Here is a 22,682-nt window from a genome sequence, read left to right as displayed (position 1 = left end):
TGGACTGATTGAAGCCGAATAATAATTGCAGACAAGGGTAGCCATATTTCCTGGGCAGGGAGCGAAGAGGGTCCAGAATGCAGGTGGAAGCAGGTTCCACCGAGGCATTCAAGAAGGAATTGCATTATTATCTGAAAATAATGAGCGTGCAGGGGTGTGGGGGGGGGTACGGCACAAGATGCATCGTTCATTCGGAGGGCCAGCACGCTACAATGGGTCGAATGGCCTTCTTCTGTGCTGCAACAATTCTGCGAAGTCCCTATTTTCAGGGTTGTCGAACACAAGCCGCCCTGTGCTGGATAAAGTTGCATAATACTGCTATATTTGAAAAATAATTCAGAATTATCACCCTTCTTGGGGTGCTACAGAAGTTGCTAATAGCTGTGCGACTGACTGGTCAGGGACAGGCCCGTGCATGCCACCTCGCGACGTTCTTCCAAACTCAGCCACGTTAGGTTGGGACTCCGGGGGGGAGGGGCGGCACGGTGGCGCAGTGGTTAGCACTGCTGCCTCACACCGCTGAGGACCCGGGTTCGATCCCGGCCCCGGGCCACTGTCCGTGTGGAGTTTGCACATTCTCCCAGTGTCTGCGTGGTGCTCACCCCCACAATCCAGGGTAGGTAGTTTGGCTAAATTGCTCTTAATTGGGAAAAAAAATTAATTGTGCATTTTCAATTTTAAAAAAAGGTTGGGACTCCAGACTGGATCTTACACATGAAGGGAGGTAACATCATACTTTCTGGGAATGTAAGATTTTTCTTTGAATTGGAGAGAAATAAAAGGTCCAATGTCATGTGAGAGAGTACCTTTAAGAAATGGGTGTTTATAAGTGGGTGTGTAAATTAATATCTGTAGTGAGAGTACCTTTAAGAAATGGGTGTTTATAAATGGGTGTGTAAATTAATATCTGTAGTGAGAGTACCTTTACGAAATGGGTGTTTACTACTGCAGTGATGTCAGAGAGTGGGTGGAGCTAGGCTCTCTGTCAGCTTTTTACTTTTGTTTTAGGCTGTTTGCTGCAGGGTGTGTTTTAGTTTAGTTTTCAGTGTTGGAGCTGAAGCCAGGCAGAGCAGGTGCACTGTTGAGCTCTCCGCCATGAAAAGACTATCTCTTGATCATTTGGTGAATTCAGAATTATAAATGTTCTCAGTAATGAACGTAGACCTAATGTGCTTCTGTTTAAAGATGTTTCTTCTGTCTTCTGGATGTTGTTTGGGAAGTTATTAAAGATTACTTAGTGTTGCATTTTTGGGGGTTGTATTTGAATTGATGGTTGCTAAGATGTTCACTGTTTCTTTCAAAAAGGTTAACTTGAGTTCATAGAATAAACATTGCTTTGCTTTAAAAAATACTTTTCCATTTCTGCTGTACCACACGTGTAGAGTGGGCCGTGTGCTCCCCATACCACAATCTATTAAAAGTTGTGGGTCAGGTGAACTCCTTGATACACTTTGGGGTTCTCTAAACCCTGGCCCATAACACCAAAAAACCTTATCTTTGAACCCGGATCATCACAGATCAATTCTAAACATCTACCGGGCAACTTGCATTTATAAAATGCTTTTAATATTGCAAAGCGACCCAAGGTATTTTGCAAAAGCCTCGAAAGACCAAATTTTGACACTAAATAGACACCAGGGCCGGACTTCATCAGCCAGTCACTGGAGGCGGGATTGCCACCTGAGGACAGATTGCCAAAAACCTTGTGCAAGCGCGCGCAAAGGAGGGGAGCGACGTGGAGACATTTAGGGATTCTAGAGTCCGGTGATTGGCCACCTACGATGGAGTGAAGGAAATCGGGAATGCTGAACAGGCCAGAACTGGAGGAATGAAGAGATCTCAGCAGCTAGGAGGAGATTGCCGAGACCGGGAGTGGCGAGACCACGGAGGGATTTGAAAACGGCGACACGGAATTTGAAACCCGAGGCCTTGTCGGAGAGGGAGGCAAGTTTGGTCAGCAAAAACAGGAGTGCTCGGTGAATGGGGTACTTAGCGACTTGAGTTTCACCTGTCCTAGGCCCAGCCCTTTGATCCGCAATCATTGCGAAGAAAGATGTAGCTGGGTATAAATGGAGTGCGAATATTAAAACGGGGTATGAATTCTGGAATAAGTCTGCTGACTCCTGCTCATGAACCAAAACGCATCGTTAGCTGTCCATTGCAAGGGTTGAGAGACCTCACCTGAGAGGGAAGAAACTGTTCTTTAAAAGAACCTTAGGACGGCGCGGTGGTTAGCACCGCTGCCTCACAGCACCAGGGACCCGGGTTCGATTCCAACCTCGGGTGACTGTGTGGAGTTTGCACCCCCCCCCCCCCCCCCCCCACCCCCGTGTGTGCGTGGGTTTCCTCCGGGTGCTCAGGTTTCCTCCCACAGTCCAAAGATATGCGGGTTTGGTGGATTGCCCATGTTAAACCTGCCCCTTAGGGTGTAAGGTTGCAGAAAGTGGGCGGGGAATGGACCTCGGTGGGCCACCATTTCGAAGGGTCGGTGCAAACTCGATGGGCCGAATGGCCTCCTTCGGCGCTATGGGCCGTTTATGATTCTACGAGAGATGCGATTTAATGAGTGGATAATGCGAAATGAGATGCCAAGGTGTTACATTTTCTTGGTTTATTAACAGATCAGTATTTGCAAAGGTGTGAATGGGGGTCATTAATCTGATGCTTAAGCATTTGTAATTAGCTGCATCATTCTGTAATTAAATTAGAATTATCTTTATTGAACAAATAATAGCGCCAGTGGAAATATTGTCATTTTTTTTTTAAAAGAAACATATGGATTAAACACAGTTAAACCAACAGTGATATGTACCAGCTGCCACGGAGAAGGGCGACTGACACATTCCTGTACCATTCTGCTGAATAATTTACATATACAATGAGGGAAAACATGGACTTGCTGCTGAACTGTTCTGCACGATCAGCAGCTTCAGAATCCTAAAGTGCCTATATTGAAATATAGCAAATAGGGGCAGGAGGAGGTCGTTCGGCCCTTCGAGCCTGTTCCATCATTCATTCTGATCATCCAGCTCAGTAACCTGGTCCCGCTTTCCCCCCACTCCCCCCTATATCCTTTGATCCCTTTAGCTCCAAGAGATATACGTAACCAGAGGTGGGTGTGAAGGATGTATACAGGAAGCAGATAACGAGAACCCCACCCCTCCAATGCCAGATTCTCAGTGACGCGAGACCTAATCATAGAATCTTACAGTGCAGAAGGAGGCCATTCAGCCCATTGAGTCTGCACGGGCCCTTGGAAACAGCACCCCACTTAAGCCCCCACCTCCACCCTATCCCCATTACCCAGTAACCTCGCCTAACCTTTTTGGGCACTAAGGGGCAATTTGGCGTGGCCAGTCCACCCAGCCGGCACATCTTTGGACTGTGGGAGGAAACCGGAGCGCCCGGAGGAAACACACGCAGGCACGGGGAGAACGTGCAAACTCCACACAGACAGTGACCCAAGCCGGGAATCGAACCTGGGACCCTAGAACTGTGAAGAAACAGTGCTAGCCACTGTGCCGCCCGTGTGCTCGCAAGTTCCAACCGCTCTGTCGGAAAAGAAGCTTCTTCTGAATTCCTATTGGATTTATTAGTGCCTGTCTTGTATTTACGACCCTTAAATTGGTCTCACCCACAAGGGGAAACCTATGTTGTTCCACCCTTTCACAATATTAACGATCTCTATCAAGTTAACCCCCCCCCAACCTTCTTTTGGTGAAGAGCCAGTTTGTTGATGGCTGTAATCTGCCTGTCCTGGTATCATCCTCGTGAATCTTTGTTGTATCTTTTTTCCGTACGTCCCGATACCTTTTATGGATGTGGGGACCCGAACTGTGCTGAGCCCTCTAATTGCAGCCCAAGCGAAGCTCTGTACAAGTTTAACACAAAACTATGTTTTCCCTTGAGAAATAAAAAGTGCAGTGTGTGATTTGCGCACAAGACCCTCGAGTGCACAGCTTTATTCTTCTTCAGCTCCAGTTATTTTGACCTATTTTTCTTTATCCAATGCCCTGACACATTTTGGTGTGCTGAACGGATAACTGGAGAGAAGACTAGTCTGTGCACGTTGGGGGAGAGATGTACGTCTGCACTGACATATTTTGTAAGGCATCTTTCTTGGAAATGGTGCACTGTTGCGATTGCTTTCTGGAGAAGAAATAATGCTTGCCCTTGCGTACTGCAAGGAGATTAATAAATATTACAGTTACACAGCCCAATAAATTTCTGCATGTAACATGGAAAAGCCCATCTGTTTGCAGAACATTCTTTGTAGCAACAAAGTCTAAATATAAGATACATTTATGTGCACCTTTTCATTATTAGTTATCTGGGTCACGAGCTCTTCATTCCAGGGATCATTCTTGTGAACCTCCTCTGGACCCTTTCCAAGGCCAGCACATCCTTCCTCAGATACGGGGCCCAACACTGCTCACAATACTCCAAATGGAGTCTGACCAGAGCCTTATACAGCCTCAGAAGTACATCCCTGCTCTTGTATTCTAGCCCTCTCGACATGAATGCTAATATTGCATTTGCCTTCCTAACCGCCGACTGAACCTGCACGTTACCCTTAAGAGAATCATGAGCAAGGCTTCCCAAGTCCCTTTGTGCTTCTGATTTCCCAAGCATTTCCCCATTTAGAAAATCGTCCATGCTTCCATTCCCCCTTCCAAAGTGCATAACTTCACACTTTTCCATCTGCCACTTCATTGCCCACTCTCCTAACCTGTCCAAGTCCTTCTGTGGCCCCCTTGCTTCCTCAATACTACCTGTCCCTCTACATATCTTTGTACCATTTGCAAATTTAGCAACAGTCCCTTCAGTTCCTTCTTCCAGATCGTTAATGTGTATTGTGAAAGGTTGTGGTCCCAGCAGCAGACCCCTGAGGCACACCGCTAGTCACCGGCTGCCATCCTGAAAAAGACCCCTTTATCCCCACTCTGCCTTTAAATTGTTACCTTTGCCTTCCCGTGTTCCTCTTCTCCTGTCTGATTGTTCAGCTAAGATAAAGCACCAGTTGTTTGATCTCCTTATTCGCCACTTGCTCAGTCGCTCATAGCTCTAGAGCTGTCAAATTAATTTGCCCTGGGCACACAGGATCTCAACAATGGAATCTGCCTCGAGTATCCGAACTGAACATCAGCATCTGGTTTATCATATCATTAGCAGCCTTGCCTCTTCCGTGTTAAACACCTCATTGAGGGGAGCGTGAGTTGCAGAATCATTCTCTTCTGAATCTTTCCATAAGATTGTGGCATGCCAATCACAGAATCAGCCCATTGTGCCTGCACTGGCTCTCCAAACGAGCACCACTCCCCTGCCTGTTCCCCTGACCCCTGCACATTGTTCCCAATCAGGTACGTTCTCGGATGGTTCAGTCACTCTCGTTATAATATAACGGCAACTGGAGTGTATTATGTACAGGTTGATGTACAGGTCAGAGTGCACCGTAAGCATTTAAACACAAAAGCCCAGGCCTTCGTGACAATAGCGAGTCTCCCCATCTGCCAAAATACATCCCCACACTCAAACATTTCGCCTTGTATGTCAAGAATCTGTCAAAGCTGTCAAAGAACTGTCAAATGCTACGACGTGACTTGGCATGGAGGGGTAAGGGCAAAGGGCGTTGGTTAGTGGGGGCTTTGGGTGGTATGTGCTGGCACTATGTTGGCATAGGGGCTATAAAGGACCATGGGGATGTTGGGGCGTAGAGTGTATGAGTGGCCATGGGAGGAGAGTGGAGGTGCATAGTTTGGCATTGGGGCTTCGTGGTGCCATGAGACAGTGCCAGGGGGGTGGCCCCTCTGGGGAGCTCCACTGGGGGTGGGGGTTCTCCTTATCGGTTTCCCTCGTGTGTCTGTGGGGAGTTGGGTCCCCCATGTCTATGGGGAGGGGTTTCCCCATGTCCGTGGGGGGCCGGGGTTTCCTTGTGTATGTGCGGGTGGGGGGTGTTTCCTGTGTTGCCTTTTGAAAGGGGCGCACCGATCTCGGAATTCTGGCTGCTGGCCTTTTCCGCCCCCAACTCCCAGCGTGACGTCTTGGGCCACGGCTGCAGTTTATGTTCACGCGGAGCGCTGGATCATCAGGCGGGAAAAGCCGGTGAGCCGGTCGCCGAATTTCTCGCCTCAGCCCGCACTCTGTGCAGAGAATGGAAAATTCCGCCCACCAACAGCTGGCGCGTGTGCAGAAGCAAGAGCCGGACAGCAGGTTGCAGGGAAAGCCGGCAGTCGCCAGCCCACTCGCTCCAGAAGCTCATGTTCCACTCCAGATACTTGAGCACAACATCAAGGCTGACTCTCCAAATGCGGTAGTCAAGGAATGCGGGACCGGTGCGTGAGCTGAATCCCAGATGCGACATTGAAATGGAGGCCCCGCTTACCTCCTCGGGTCAACGTCCAAGGGCACTCTCGAAGAGTTCTCCCCTGTGGCCTGGCCGATATTAATTACTTGGACCAGTGCCCAAGGATTGGATTATCTGGCCGGTGCCACATCCCTGCTGCGGGATTTTGCTCGGTGAAAATTGGCTACCCTGTTGCCGACACATACAACAGCCCTTCCAGAAAATGTACTTAATTTGGCTGTGAAGTGATTTGGCCCTGCAAAGTGGTGTCTTGAGTACGAATCCTTTCTTGCTGCCTTGCTGACACGGCGGTTCAAAGTGAGACAGAAATGTGAAGGTGGATCACAAACACCCTTCGAGTGCCCCCGGTGCTGCACTGCATCGCAGCCCTGACGTCTTACAGCAGTCCTGACTACACACGATCGAGCCTTACTCTCACCCATATTCTCGGGCGGAACTGCCAATTGGGTGGGGGAAAAAATAATCTCATGAGTCAGCCCAGACTCCAGCTGCTTTGAGGCCTAGTTTGCCTTTGAACGAATTCTGGCAAATAGTCAGCCGTTGGCAACCAGAGAGAGCGAGAGAGACGCATTCCGGTGCCCCCTCATGGCGTACAAACTGCACAGCTGGGTCCTGCAGTGTGAACAGAAGCCTCAATTTGTTTGCAATTTGGAAATTAAAAATCCAGCTTTCTTTAGCCCTCCCAAATTCTGACACCAATCTCTCATTTTTCAAGCTTTGTGTTCAGAGGATGAAGGACGAGTTTTTCATTGAAGCGTACCAGTCAGTTTATGCCGCACTCCAAAGGCTTTTTGATCACAAGATCAAAAAGAAATAATGATTTTTTATTGTCACAAGTAGGCTTACATTAACACTGCAATGAAGTTACTGTGAAAAGCCCCTAGTCGCCACACTCCGGCGCCTGTTCGGGTACACAGAGGGAGAATTCAGAATGACCAATTCACCTAACAAGCACGTCTTTCGGGACTTGTGGAAGGAAACCGGAGCGCCCGGAGGAAACCCACGCAGACACGGGGAGAACGTGCAGACTCCGCACAGACAGCGACCCAGCGGGGAATCGAACCTGGGACCTTGGCGCTGTACAGACAGGATGGCCGATTCTGCAGGATAGGAGCAGGAGTTAGACCCTTCAGCCCCTCGTGCCTACTGCTCCATTCAATAGGATCATGGCTGATCTGATCCAAAATCTGGAATTGTTCTGGTCCCGAAACCTCTGAGGATTGCCTCTAAATGTGTCCATGCAGATTTAGCCCACCAGTTGCGATACATGTCCCTGGATGTAATGTGTCTGATGAAGTTAGCCAGTGAATGTTGTCACGTCATTATTCATGCATGCATGGAGGTAAAAGTGGTCACAGATTCTTCTGGGATCCAAGGTGGTTGATAGTCGACGGTTAATCTTTTTCTTTCTATAAATTTAGAGTACCCAATTATTTTTTTCCAATTAAGGGGCAATTTAGCGTGGCCAATCCACCTTAACTGCACATCTGTGGGTTGTGGGGGCGAAACCCACGCAAACACGGGGAGAATGTGCAAACGCCACACGGACAGTGACCCAGAGCCGGGATCGAACCTGGGACCTCGGCGCCGTGAGGCAGCAGGGCTAACCCACTACACCACCGTGCTGCCCTGTCGACGGTTAATCTGACAGTGGCTTCATGTCAGCAGAGGCTGCGGATGCACCTGTGCTGCCCTCAGATGACTGATCAACATTAAAAATGTTGTGGCTGCGCGCATCTCCCGCTTTCCAGGCACCATCGCCCGTCCTTGTATATCATGAAAACCTATGTAAACACGTCGCGCTGTAACCTCCATTCCCACTGCAGCGCCACCACTGGCAGGGGGTATAATTGCAGGGTTGACAGGATTGCAGAAGCTGTTTCTATTCAAACGGTGGTTATAATGGAAATATAAAAATGAGGACACTACGTATGACTTTAAAGTTTAAATTATGCCTAAGTGTCCTGATCCCTGACTTTGAAACGCCTTTTCCGTAAAGGTCATAATCTTTATTAATGTTTCAAGCAGGCTTACATTAACACTGCAATGAAGTTACTCTGAAAAGCCCCTAGTCGCCACACTCAGGCGCTTGTTCGGGTACACAGAGGGAGAATTCAGACTGTCCAATTCACCTAACGGGCTCGTCTTTCGGGACTTGTGGAAGGAAACCGGAGCACGCGGAGGAAACCCACGCAGGCACGGGGAGAATGCATAAACCCCACACAGACGTGACCCAAGCCGGAAATTGAACCTGGGTCCCTGGAGCTGTGAGGCAACAGGTGGGGTTGCTGGGTTACGGCGATGGGGTGGAGCTGTGGGCTTGGGTGAGGTGTTCTTTCCAAGGGCCGGTGCAGACTCAGTGGGCCGAATGGCCTCCTTCTGCACCGTAAATTCTATAATTCTATGCTAACCACTGTGCTACCGTGCGGAAGTAAAGCAGTTGGTTCGCCATCTCTTGCCAATAATGTCACCTACCTTTTACTAGAACAAGTGGACACTATAATAAGTGGTTTCTCGTTTAAGACGGAGATGTGGAAAAATATTTTCTCTCAAGTGGGTTGAGAATTTTTTCCTCAGAGACTGGCGGAGGCAGTGCCATTGGATATTTCTAAGGCCGAGATTGATAGATTCTTGACTAACAAGGGGGTCAAAGGTTATCCGGGGTAGCCAGGATGTGGGGTTGAGGCCACAATCTGATGAGCCATGAATGACGGAGCAGGCTCGATGGGCCGAGTGACCTACTTCCTGCTCTTAATTCATACACTGAAGTGTGATGTCCCTTGGCCTGAACTTCTTGTGTGAAATGTCTTGGACAATCGAGCGACACTGTGATGGAAAGGCCTTGATTGTCCCTCGAAAATGATCCTTGAATTAGGCATGAAGAACCGTCCAGAGGCCTTGTTTGGTCTTATTTCAATGGCCTCAGCAACTCTACCGCCCCCACACTGGTTTATTTTCTCTGTTTATTCGTTCAAAGGCAGAATTTATTTGAGGTATAAAACTCAATAAATCACGGTTCAATATTACTCAGCCACAGCGGAAAAGGCTTGTGTCTGGGGTGGCCAGCCATAATTCTCGATTAAATTCCCTCAACTCCCTGCAATAAACCAAACTGACATTCCTTACAGCAATGCAAACATTTGATTTTTTTTTTTTTTTTGCGCGTGTTTCATCATTTTGATTTAAAACAGTAACCCGGGGAGAAAAATCAATGAAATAATAGAATAACACCAATAAACCATGCTCACTCGAGGATCATTTCCACAATAGTTCTGTGGGAATTTTTAAAGTAATTTCCTGCTCGCCAAAAGGCCTTTAGGGGGCCGTCAGATGATAGGTATGTGGGGTTTAATACACGATATCCATTGGATTATTCACATTTAAATTATTTTCTTCGTATATGTGTGTCTTTGATTATGAGGGAGCAATTAATTAGTTCTGTTTATTGGACACTTTGCAATACCTCAAGATTTCCGAAAGCACTTTTGTACCCAAGGAAACTCTTTTTGACCTATTGTCATTGTTGTAATGATGTGGAGATGCCACTGTTGGACTGGGGTGAGCACAGTAAGAAGTCTTACAACACCAGGTTAAAGTCCAACAGGTTTGTTTCAAACACTAGCTTTCGGAGCACTGCTCCTTCCTCAGGTGAATGAAGAGGCATGTTCCAGAAACATATATATAGACAAATTCAAAGATGCAAGACAATGCTTAGAATGCGAGCATTTTCAGGTAATTAAGTCTTTACAGATCCAGAGATGGGGTAACCCCAGGTTAAAGAGGTGTGAATTGTGTCAAGCCAGGACAGTTGGTAGGATTCGCAGGCCAGATGGTGGGGGATGAATGTAATGCGACATGAATCCCAGGTCCCGGTTGAGGCCGCACTCATGTGTGCGGAACTTGGCTACATTGTTGTAATAAGATGACCCCTCCATCTTTGATGCACTGAAGTTGAGAGTGATCACAAAATTGAAGATCTTGCAATGTTATCACGGAGTTCAGCTGCTCGAGGAGTCCCTGCTGAGATACTTCTGAAGTGTAGTCACTTGTTTTGTAAATCAAGACAGGAGCCAATTTTCGCACTGCAAGGCCTCACCAACAGCAATGATGTGAATATATATGACCAGTCCGTCTGCATTTGTGGCGTTGGTTGAGCGATGAATCATTTTACTCCTCTTGGATTAGTGTCATGGCTTGTTCTGGATCTATTGTAATAGACAACGTCCCAGTTGAATGTCTCACCTGAAAGATACCACCTCCAATTAAACAGCCGCCACCCCTCCAGTACTATGCTGAAGTGAAGATGACAAAGAACATCTCCAACAAGGGAGAATCTTCTCTTGGGCGGCACGGTGGCACAGTGGTTAGCACTGTTGCTTCACAGCGCCAGGAACCTGTTTTGTTATGCTCTTGACGTAGCATAAGCTGCTTCCTTGATGGGCACTCTGACAAAGGAAGGTTCAGACTTGGAGATAGCTTCAACACGTTTATTAAACTATTAACAATTCTCCTACTTGGATTCGACGCTACTGTTAATCCTGCTATAGCCACTCAGACTGACTAACCAGTCTGCTACAATCCACGTGGTGGGTGTGATGTTCAATCAACCCTGTGTCTGTACTCACTGAGAGTCTCCACTGGAAAGAGACTGAGCATGTGTGAAGTGTCCTTTTATATGGGTTGGTGTAATGTCCTCCTGTGGTCGTGTCACCTCTGTGTGTATCGTGAATGCCCATTGGTCGTGTCCTATCTTACTGACCTATTGGTTGACTGTCTGTGTGTCATGTCTCTGGTGTTCCCTCTAGTGTCTAGCTAGGTGTAGTGTATGTACATTAACCCTTTGTGTACTTACAGTGATGTATATCACCACAGGACCCGGGATCGATTCCCGGCCTGGGTCACTGTCTGTGCGGAGTCAGCACGTTCTCCCCATGTCTGCGTGGGTTTCCGCCGGGTGCTCCGGTTTCCTCCCACAAGTCCTGAAAGACGTGCTTGTTAGGTGAATTGGACATGTTGAGTTCTCCCTCTGTGTACAGGCGCAGGGAATGTGGCGACTAGGGGCTTTTCACAGTAACCTCCCTGCAGTGTTAATGTAAGCCTACTTGTGACAATAATAAAGATTATTCTTATTTAAAAGACCATTGACCCTCGAGGACCATTTTTCCGTCAAGGCTTCCAGTTTCATAGATTATTAATCAGTAAGGGAATCAAGGGATAAGACGGGAAAGTGAAGTTGAGAATTGTCACATCAGATCAGCCATGATCTCATTGAATGGCGGAGCAGACTCGATGGGCTGAATGGCCTACTTCTGCTCCTACGTCTTATAGTCTTACGTTCTGCCCAGCTCATCGTTTCTGCCCCAGTTGAGCGATTAAGCAACTTTTATGTTTCGTTAACCTTCCTTTACCTGGCATATTTATTATGTGTTATAACGGTTGCGCGAAGCTTGTTTACTGCAAATCTGCTTTGAAAGTCTGCGTCTCCAATTTAATGAAATAAGCACAATATTTGGCCAAAAAAGCAACAGTGTTGCTGTAAAATTCACTACAGGAATAAGGGCAGGATGGGGAGAAAATAGAACAGTGAGGTCACAAAACCAATACCCAGTTTATTTTCTCATTCCCTCCTTTTCTACACTATTAAATGTAAGATGGTTTAAGCTGTGGCAGTCAGATAGTGGACATTAGCTTGTCTTCGGGAGCTTGAGAAGACAATCAGATTTGAACCAATTTTCTCAGTGAGTTTCCATGGTTATGGCCTTTGGTCTATCTACCTCCGAAGTTTTCCTTCTGTAAAACGCCGAAGATCAGCTCTCTAAGTAAGTCTTCACTGCTAGTGAGCCAGCTTATGATCGAAACGGTCACAGCAAGCAGGGCATAATAGCTTCTCTCATCCGCCTTTGCACTCAGAGCGTAATCCATTGGCTGTGAGCCACTCCAGAATAAGAAAAGAAAGTGCTTGCGTTAATGTAGCACCTTTCGTGACCTCATGACACCCTGTGACAGGCAGAAGTGTAGAGTCATAGAGGTTTACAGCACGGAAACAGGCCTTTCGGCCCAACCTGTCCATGCAGTGAGATGTGGGATCATTTTATTCCGCCCCTCGGATGTCAGCAACAAGATGCATTTTCTAAAAGTGGCCTAACACTTTGAGAACAGACACGTAACAGGCTTTCTGGGTAGGTTTAAATCAAAAGAAAGGGTTGATGCTTATTTTTCATAACGTCCAAAAATGTATGCAAAAAGATCCAATCCTCATACACACAGACACTCGCACACACACACGAAAATGTGCTTTCCAAAGGCGTAACTTTTGAAGTCCGAATTGTCAAGCCAGGACAGTTGGTAGGATTTCGCAGGCCAGATGGTGGGGGATGAATGTAATGCAACATGAATCCCAGGTCCCGGTTGAGGCCGGGATAGTTGGTATCTCAAGCCAGTTTCTGTTATAAGACAACAGTACCAATGGCTTCCATTGTACCCACAATTGTGTGCACATCTCCAAAAATCTGTCCTGGTCCACCCACGTCGACGCTACCACCAAGAAAGCACAGCAGCGCCTATACTTCCTCAGGAAACAAAGGAAATTCGGCATGTCCACATTAACCCTTACCAACTTTTACAGATGCACCATAGAAAGCATCCTACCTGGCTGCATCACAGCCTGATATGGCAATTGCTCGGCCCAGGACCGCAAGAAACTTCAGAGAGTCGTGAACACCGCCCAGTCCATCACACAAACCTGCCTCCCATCCATTGACTCCATCTACACCTCCCGCTGCCTGGGGAAAGTGGGCAGCATAATCAAAGATCCCTCCCACCCGGCTTACTCACTCTTCCAACTTCTTCCAGGAGATACAGAAGTCTGAGAACACCCACGAACAGACTCAAAAACAGCTTCTTCCCCGCTGTTACCAGACTCCTAAATGACCCTCTTATGGACTGACCTCATTAACACTACACCCTGTATGCTTCACCCGATGCCGGTGCTTATGTAGTTACATTGTATATGTTGTGTTGCCCTATTATGTATTTTCTTTTATTCCCTTTTCTTCCCATGTACTTAATGATCTGTTGAGCTGTTCGCAGAAAAATGCTTTTCACTGTACCTCGGTACACGTGACAATAAACAAATCCATTCCAATCCAATAAGTTAATGGCAGATGTAGTTGGCACAGAGTGAGGAATAAATGACACAATTTGTACTTGCTTGTGATAGCATGGTTCTGTCCCAACTCTCTTTGTTAGATTTCAAGTTTACAGATACTAATTCTGGGACCACTAGTGTGTTGGAACTTCTGTACATGTCCAGTTAATCGTAATTGTATATTTCACAATTGACCTTGCATATTGATATCTCTTCAATGGAAGATCCACCTCAAGTACGTTTACATTTTAATGACTTTCCGGAGACGTGCTCGGAAATGAGTTAACCCTTGTCCCCTGAAGTCACCTGACACACTGGAGTCCATTTTGTCGAGGTAAATTGTCCATATTTCATTATCCCTTCAAAAGGTAAAGTGTCCATCCTCATACTAAGTTCTACAGGCATATGGTCCGGCCGTAACAGATCCCCACAAAAAGGAAAAAATCAGGAAATTCCCTGCCATTTCAGTATTTTGTGTTACATTATGGAGAGGAAAATGCAGTAGCAACCTTCAGACACAGTCATTCCCGTGCACTCCTCTAGGACATGGGCTGGATTAGCTCAGTGGGGTAGACAGCTGGTTTGTGATGCAGAAAAAGGCCAGCAGCGCGGGTTCAATTCCCGTACCGGCTGAGAATTCTGAATTCTCCCTCTGTGTACCCGAACAGGCGTCGGAATGTGGCGACTAGGGGCTTTTCACAGTAACTTCATTGCAGTGTTCAAGTAAGCCTACTTGTGACGATAAAATGATTATTATTATTTACCGCTTACAGTTCATCACATGTTGCTTCTTGATTGGAATTTCCCATTGAAGTCACCCCATGCTGCCAGGAAACCCACGGGCGGTGGTGCGATGCCGGCGGGAATGGTGAATCGTAAAGGCCGGAGAATTCCGGCCCTGCTCTTCTTAGCCAACCTGGCCTGCGCCCGATTTCAGATCCACAACACTATGGTTGACCCTTAACTCCCCTCTGTAATGGGAGGCAGTGGCGTAGTGGCATGGTCGCTGGGCTAGTTATCCAGAGACCCAAAGCCATGTTCTGGGGACCCGGGTTCGAATCCCACCATGGCAAATGGTGAAATTTGAATTCAATAAAAAAAATCTGGAATGAAGTAAAGATGAGCACAAAACCATTGTCGTTTGTCGTAAAAACACATCTGGTTCACTAATGTCCTTCAGGGAAGTGTTGCTCGTTGCTGTTGTTTCTTAATTTGGCTCTGTTTAATTACATTGGCTCAAGAGTCGCCAGGTATCTTTCGATACTGCCACAATGTTCAAAACCGAATACTGATCAAAGACTCGATACACCGGTTAGTAAGTTCAAAAGCAATGCTCATTTATTTACACACAGTCAAATATACTCATGCATGAAACTCTACAACCTAAACTATCACTATTACTAAAAGCCTATACTTAGCTTTGGGTGCCCACTCAGTCAGAGGAACAATGGCCGTTGCTCGGTTCTGAGGCTGCTGGCTTGAGCTGTTTACAGGATAGCAACTAGGAGCGTCTATCTCGTAGCATTGACTTGGAACTTACTTGGTCTGGAGCAGCTTTGGCAGGTCTTTCCTCGCTGAGAGCCAAGGCCAAGAGAGCGATTCTCTCTTGGGGAATCCTTTTTATACTCGAAAGGGCTTGGCGCACTTTTGGGCGGGCCTTGAACTTGGCCCCAATTAATTGGGCCGTTTCCCAATCGTTCTTTTCGATTTTCCGCCAGTAGAGGGGTGGGTTCCCTGGTTGCTGGGCGTGTCCTAGGTGGCCGTTGGTCTGCTTTGTCTTAGTCTCCTCTGGCGCCGGGGTGTCTGTCTTAGCATTGTTTACCTAAATGTTACCCTTTTGTTCCTGGGGATGGCTCATTAGTATGTAGATGGTCCTGCAGTATCGGTCTTGTCTGAGAGCTTCAGCTCAAATCAACAGACATACCTTGCACCTGCTTGCTTTTTCGGTATTGTCCAATTTTCCCTGCATTCTTTGCAAAGTGTCCATTTTGTAAGCGGGAAGTGGCCATCCCAGATGGCTACATAAGAAAATCTGTCGTCCTTACACAGTCTGACCTACATGTGACTCCACACCCACAGCAATGGGGTTGACTCTTAAATGTCCTCAGAGATGGGCGATAAATGCTGGTCCAGCCAGCTACACTCTCATCCCGTGGAATGAATTTTTAAAAAAGGCTGAGCAATTCAGTTCAAGGGCAATTAGTGATGGACAACAAATGCTGGCCTGGGCATTGACATCCACGCCTCACGAAAGAATGAAAAGAAAATGAATAAACATTTTCCTGCATGCGCCATTGCCTGAAATTCCTTCGATTGCTGTCTCCACAACTCACGGGCTGGGTTAACGTCGCAATCTCAGGCCAATTGGCCATTCTTATTTTGAGGGTTGAGTTCATCACCTGGGTCTGTACACTCTTCAAGTTGTCATGTCTGATGTGTTGGGTGTTCTGGATCACAAACAGGTCACCAACACTGGAAGCGGTGCAACTCTATTTTATTATAAGGTTAACTATATCAACATACTTGAACTGTGGATAAATGCAATACCAGCTTTAACTGTTGACGCTTGCCTAGTCCTAACCAGGTGATGCACTCAGCACGTGGTGAATGTCTGTGTTGCAGGCTGTGAGCTCTGTGCTCCGTGCTGGCTGCTACTAGAATGAGCGGGAACTCTCCTGTCCCCTGTCTTTATAGTGCGTGTGCTCTCACTGGTGATTGGCTGCGGTGTTGTGTATGCTGATTGGTCCTACTGCATGTCCATCAGTGTGTGTGTCTGCACCATAACATACTGGTGTATACTATGACAATGTCTGGAATGGTCAGTACACTGATTTGTTACGCCTGTTGCCAACATGCGTCTGCAAGGGCGGAAGCAGAAATATGCCTAGTCTTACATTTCTTAGAACAGATAGAGAGAAAGACGGCAGCTCGGTGAAAGCTGAATCTGAAATGGTGTCAGCTGCTGATATCGGTTTGTTCAACACAAACCCACAGTCTAAAGATGTGCGGGTTAGGTGGATTGGCCATGATAAATTGCCCCTTAGTGTCCAAAAAGGTTAAATGGGGGTTACTGGGTTACGGGAATAGGATGGAGGTGTGGGCTTGAGTAGGGTGATCTTTCCAAGAGCCGGTGTAGACTCAATGGGCCGAATGGCCTCCTTCTGCACTGTAAATTCTATGATAATCTAACTAACCACCGAAATAACAGCAACAGAAAAAAAATCAGAATTGGCGGCACTTAAATGAGAATATACACAGATAGCAAATGATATCACTGTGCTTGTTCACTGTGGGAGGGGCCAGAAAATTCCAGCCAAAGGAATCTAGAATGAAGGCATCAGAGCTGTATGTGTGTGCTGTGCCTCAGACAAAAGTGAAACTAAGACTAGGTCACACGATATGTTTCTCTTGTAATATTGTCATGCCGATAGCTCTTAAAGGCATATTACTTATATCCCTTAAAGGCATATTCCAGCACGAGCAACTTCGGTGTAGTTTGGTGCGTATGCACTAAAGGGCTGGTTTACCATCTGATTGTTTGTCGGTATTTCCATCCATCCACGCTCAATTGCATTGAATAAATAAAACTTCTCTGTTCAATTGCAGAGGACGGTGAAGAAGAGGAGACAGAAGCAAGAACAGGTATGTAAATGCGTAACAACAGCGACTGTGTGAGTTGTGTTACATCATCAGCATTCCTGACGTAACTCCGCCAGGTGGCCATTACCTATGTGTAACCACGGACAGTGGGGTCAGTTTTGAATGCCCTCACTTGAATTTGAAGGCACGCTAATGGACCCCAAAATTAGGTTGACGTCCGCTGCCAGTGATGCCGCAGGTGCCGCTGCAAGGTGTCCCAGGCGCCTGCCTGATTCGGGCAATAGGTCGCCGGGGTGTAAATAGGACACCTATCGCTATTTTTGGTCTGAACCTGAGGCATTGCCATGGAGAAAGCAAAGATTGAAATTTGGCATTCTTGCATTTGATCTGATAATTGCAAGATGAAAAGCTTCAACAACATCTCTCTTTTCAGCAATATTCAGGCTCTGGACCACCAAGTGACTGTCTGTTTATAAAACTTGACATTTAGTAATCTATTGGTAGCATGGTGGCGACTTCTTAAGACTGGTAACCCAGAGGCGTGAATTCAAATGTCACCACCGCTACTGAGGAATTTAAAATACATTAATTGAATCAATCTGGACTAAGAGGCGAGTATCAGAAATAATAACTAATGGAGTTTCTGGAGTGACTTTAAAAAAAAAAATCTGGTTCACAAATGCCCTCTGGCGGGGGCGAGGAAATCTGCCATCCTTAGCTGGTCTGGCCGATAAGTGACTGTAGACTCACAGCTATGGTGGCTGCTTCTTACATGACGTCCGAAACGGACGAGCAAGACACTTAGCTGGAAAGAGCTGGGCTTGCCACAGATGTCCGCATCCTCTGAATGAATCAGAAGAAAAAGTAAGATATGTTTTAGGTTATAATAAAACTGGCGATATATTAACGTTGTCCTACAGCAGCTCGAGAGAAAATATCTCCGTCGATATCTGTCATAAAACTGCGATCCCCAGTCGATCGCTGCCTCATAACGACTCTCACTGAATATTTATTTTAACTCTGCCAGTTTTGTACTGCGGGAGCTCGGGAACTCGTCCTGTGAACTAAAATGTGAGCCTCTTGTCGGAGGAAAGCTAACAGCGACAGCCGACGTCTCCAACACTCACGGTCAACTTACAGTGATTGATAAGTGACAACCCCCATACGGAGGCAGACGGGCAACGCAGAATGTATCCCTGAATATCGATTATTGATCCTCGTTAAGCCGAAGCGGACAGGGTAGGAGAATGGAACATTAGTTCCGCTTTGTCCCTCACAATATAAAGCACGCAATGCAGATTCCTCTTTGGGATATTGTGAGGATAGCTCATAGGCAGCTTCAGCTTTGATTGCAGAGGTGACACTGGAGCAACACGGTGTCCAGAAGTACAGGTGCTCTGATGGACAGAGAACAAGGGAACCGGCTACGCCGTGCTTTAATCAAAATGGCGACCCCATCTCTGAGGCGCTCGACCCGCCGGCTCGCTCAGTTCCTCGTTGCTGAAAACATTTCAGAGTGTTGGCTGGACCCGGGAGAACTCCCCGAGGCCCAGGAAATGATTAAGGGCGTAATCTAACCAAATTGGAACAGAGTCCCGTGACGAGCATGATGGGCCGGGTGTTTACTGGCGCTCACAGCACAGAGAAACGCCACGCTACCTCTGATCCAATTCGGGACCTCAGCGGGGAACGCTGCGCCGAGGCCGGACTTAGTCCCATTTCCTGCACTGAGGAGCTCCGATCGCCAGAACCACCACAGTGTAGGAAGAGATCGGGATGCCATTTAAAAATGGGGACCCTGAACCCCCCCCCTCCAAGTCCCAACTCACCTATAAGGAAATTCTCGGGGGGGGGGCAGTCCCTTTACCCTTTACCCCACATGGGCAGGGCACTCCTGGGTCCAATCCAGTGCCAGGCTGGTAGTGCCAAGGTGACCAGGTGGCACCAGCAGTGCCAGAGTGCCACTCTGCCCAGAGGGCAAGCGCCTGGGGGCCTCCCATCCCCTGGGAGACCCCCACAAGTGCTGTTCCACCTGGTCCCCGTTTGTGGGGACCAGCACTGAATAGCGCTGGCCCGAGGTCTCCAAGGCGAAGGGGTTAGGTCCCAACGTCTCGGGAAGATCAGCGGAGTGCATTTTAGCGTGAGACTAGCTGTCTCGCTCTAATATGCAGATTTGCTAAATACTGATCCCGCCCACCATGGGGGAGATTCAGATTGTGTCATCTCGTGAGATCACGCCTGGCGAGGTGTAGCGAGCTCCCGGCATCTATCGGCTGCACCTTTCGGGCGCAACGAGGACAGTAGATCACGCCCTAAATGTGGGTGAATACCGATGTGGGTCTCACCCTGAAAGCTGACGAGAAACACCGCACCAGACTCGCCCAAAATGATGCTTAGAAATTGTTTTGGTTGAATTCCGCCCATAATTTCCGCCCACTGAGAGCCATCTTGGACATCCCCACTGAGAGCCATCTTGGACATCCCCACTGAGAGCCATCTTGGACATCCCCACTGAGAGCCATCTTGGACATCCCCACTGAGAGCCATCTTGGACATCCCCACTGAGAGCCATCTTGGACATCCCCACTGAGAGCCATCTTGGACATCCCCACTGAGAGCCATCTTGGACATCCCCACTGAGAGCCATCTTGGACATCCCCACTGAGAGCCATCTTGGACATCCCCACTGAGAGCCAGCTTGGACAATGTCCTTTGCAATGCATAACAGGGAGCGCCAGCTGAGCCAGCGAGTTTAGCCATGCACCGCAGAGTGGTGAATACAACACTGGACCCTGACATGAACATTCAATAAAGAGTGCAAAAAAAACCACAACATTGTTTCTTCCATAATAAAGAAATTGCTCTAACTCCCCACTAACCGTCAATGTGGTGTTAGCCATGAGGCGTCCCAGTGTATTTAGGTCTCTGACCGAACTGGTCTCAACAAATGTTGATGCACGTGTGAATAATCAGCCATGGGAACGGTGCACCATGGTTAGAATTCCACCCAACAACACAGCAACAGGCCATTCGATCCAACCATCACATGCTGGTTGTCCTGCACTCCAGCCTCCTCCCCTCCTTCCTCTTCTAACTCTAACAGTGTAACCCTCTATTCCTTCCTTCCTCATCTACTGGGCCTTCATGAAGGCCCTGCCTTCTCAACCTCACCCCTCGCCCGAGGTGTGGTGATCCTTAGGTTAAACCACCACCGGTCAGCTTGAACCCCCCTCAAAGGGGAAAGCAGCCTATGGTGATCTGGGGCAAAGCCGCAGGGTCGGAGAATTCAGTCCACTGTCTACTCTGTCAACACCTTGCATCATTTTAAAGATCTCGAAGGGGTCAACCCCCCCCCCCCCCCCCCCCGGGGTCAAACCCCCCCCCCCTCCGATAGAGAAGGAACATAATTTGAGCAAAGAGCATGAGTGCGGCGAGGCAAGTCATCCAAATGGTCCGAGCCGGGTGAGTGTACACTCACTTCTGGCGTCTGATGTTTGTCACACTTTCCCCATCTCGGAATAAATATGCTGACGTCCGCTGGTGCGTGCAGAAGGCAGACCAATACTTGCCTGAGTACTTTCCAGTCTCTTTAATATGATTCCAAACTGACAGGGAGTTACTGGCTGGAATATTCCGGTCGTTGCGATTCACTATTCCTGCTGGCGGGCAACCCCGCCCGTGGGTCTCATTGCGGTGTGGGGTGGTTACAACGGGAAATACCATTGACAAGCAGCGGGAAGATAGAATCCTGCCCCCAGCAAATGGCGTTACTGAGAAACATGCGGCTGGGGGTGCACAGAATCCCGCCCACTATTAAAATGTCTTGTCAGACATGTTTTAAATTCGGAAAAGTAATAACAATAATAATCTTTATTGTCACAAGTAAGCTTACATTAACACTGCAATGAAGTCACTGTGAAATTCCCCAAGTCGCCACACTCCGGCGCCTGTTCGGATACACAGAGGGCGAATTCAGAATGCCCAATTCACCTAGCAGCACGTCTTTCGGGATGGGTGGGAGGAAACCGGAGCGCCCGGAGGAAACCCACGCAGACACGGGGAGAACGTGCAGACTCCGCACAGACAGTGACCCAAGCTGGGAATCGAACCTGGGACCCTGAAATGAAAATGAAAATCGCTTATTGTCACGAGTAGGCTTCAATGAAGTTACTGTGAAAAGCCCCTAGTCGCCACATTCCGGCGCCTGTTCGGGGAGGCTGGTACGGTGCTGTGAAGCTACAGTGCTAACCACTGTGCTGCCCACCTGTGGACGCACCCACCTTGGCAAACTTGCAAAGCCAGCACAAGGCTTCCTTAGACCTTTGTGAGGGAGCAGGAGAAAGAGCATTAACTCACAGTGTTGTCTCCCTCTGGGGTGCACTGTTGCTACTCCTGACTGGAAGGGGTCTCTTCCACCCCTCTGAAATTGCAACCTTGATGTAATGTATCACAATGTTGATGGTAGTGTTAAAGACTAAACCATTATTAGCAGCCTCTTTGTCTTCTGTCTTGGTACTGAATCTGTGGAATTCACGACCCCATTAATTAGTGATGGGTTGAAGGGTTATAGAGATGAGATCAGCCATGATCGTGTTGCATGGCGGAGGGTGCTCGAGGGGCTGAATTGCCTACTCCTGGTTTATTGTACTCAAAGGTAGTTTATTTCCTCCTCACAGTTAGGAACACACAGCAAGTAAGCAACGCTCCAAGGCCCAGCCGGGACAATCCTGAGATGCTGGTGCCCTCGTGGGCCGGCTTTTATCTCGGGGAATTAACGAGCCCCGCTGTTAGGACTCCGCCCCCTCAGTGGGAGAGCTCGTATTCCATGAACCCTATGGGGAGATCGATTGGATTGTCTCTGTGGCTTATTTGGAACAAATCCTCATTCAATGTGGTTCCACCTTTATGCGGTTGGTGACGAAAGTTAAAGTTTGTTTGCATGGCATCTCTTGATGCTATTAATACATTCTCAAGCTGACTCGTGTCATGAGAATGTCACTTTAAGAAATGTTTGGCTGCTCATGCTGCTGCAGTGAAGTCAGAGTGTGGGTGGAGCTGAGCTCTGGCTCTGCTTTTTAGTTTCACTTTGAGAAAAGCTTGGGTGTGTCTGTGTTTGTTTTTGGTTTCGTTTCAGTGTTGGAGCTGAAGCCAGACAAAGCAGGTGTACTGTTGATCTCACTGCCATGAAAAGACTATCTCTAGATCATTTGGTGAATTCAGAATTATAACTGTTTTCAGTAGTGAATTTAAACCTGATGTGCTTCTGTTAAAGGTGTTTCTTTTGTCTTCTGGATGTTGTTTGGGAAGTTATTAAGGATTACTTAGTGTTGTATTCTTTGGGGGTTGTATTTGAATTGATGGTTGCTAAGATGTTCACTGTATGTTTTAAAAAGGGTAACTTGAGTTCATGGAATAAACATTGTTTTGCTTTAAACAATACTTTTCGATTTCTGCTATACCACACCTGTAGAGTGGGCCGTGTGCTCCCCATACCACAATCTAGTAAAAGTTGTGGGTCAGGTGAACTCCATGATACACTTTGGGGTTCTCGATACCCTGGCCCAGAACACT

At 47.6% G+C, this 22,682-nt stretch overlaps 1 protein-coding gene across 9 annotated transcripts in view; it reads left to right on the top strand.

Moving 5' to 3' along the window:
- Positions 1-22,682, top strand: part of LOC140404410 (CD276 antigen-like) — a 370,294-nt gene that overhangs the window by 277,289 nt on the left and 70,323 nt on the right. For 6 of the 9 annotated variants that reach the window (XM_072492913.1, XM_072492914.1, XM_072492909.1 and 3 more), the window contains one exon: positions 17,118-17,153. The exons of the other annotated variants lie outside the window; for them this stretch is intronic. In XM_072492913.1, the coding sequence (XP_072349014.1) occupies positions 17,118-17,153 (36 nt within the window). The remainder of the gene's footprint in view (positions 1-17,117; positions 17,154-22,682) is intronic. 9 annotated transcript variants of the gene reach the window in all.

Source organism: Scyliorhinus torazame, chromosome 30 (genome assembly GCF_047496885.1).
Source record: "Scyliorhinus torazame isolate Kashiwa2021f chromosome 30, sScyTor2.1, whole genome shotgun sequence".
NCBI classification, from domain to species: domain Eukaryota; kingdom Metazoa; phylum Chordata; class Chondrichthyes; order Carcharhiniformes; family Scyliorhinidae; genus Scyliorhinus; species Scyliorhinus torazame.
Note: the sequence above shows the minus strand (reverse complement) of the source record. Positions and strands in the feature narration are given on the sequence as shown.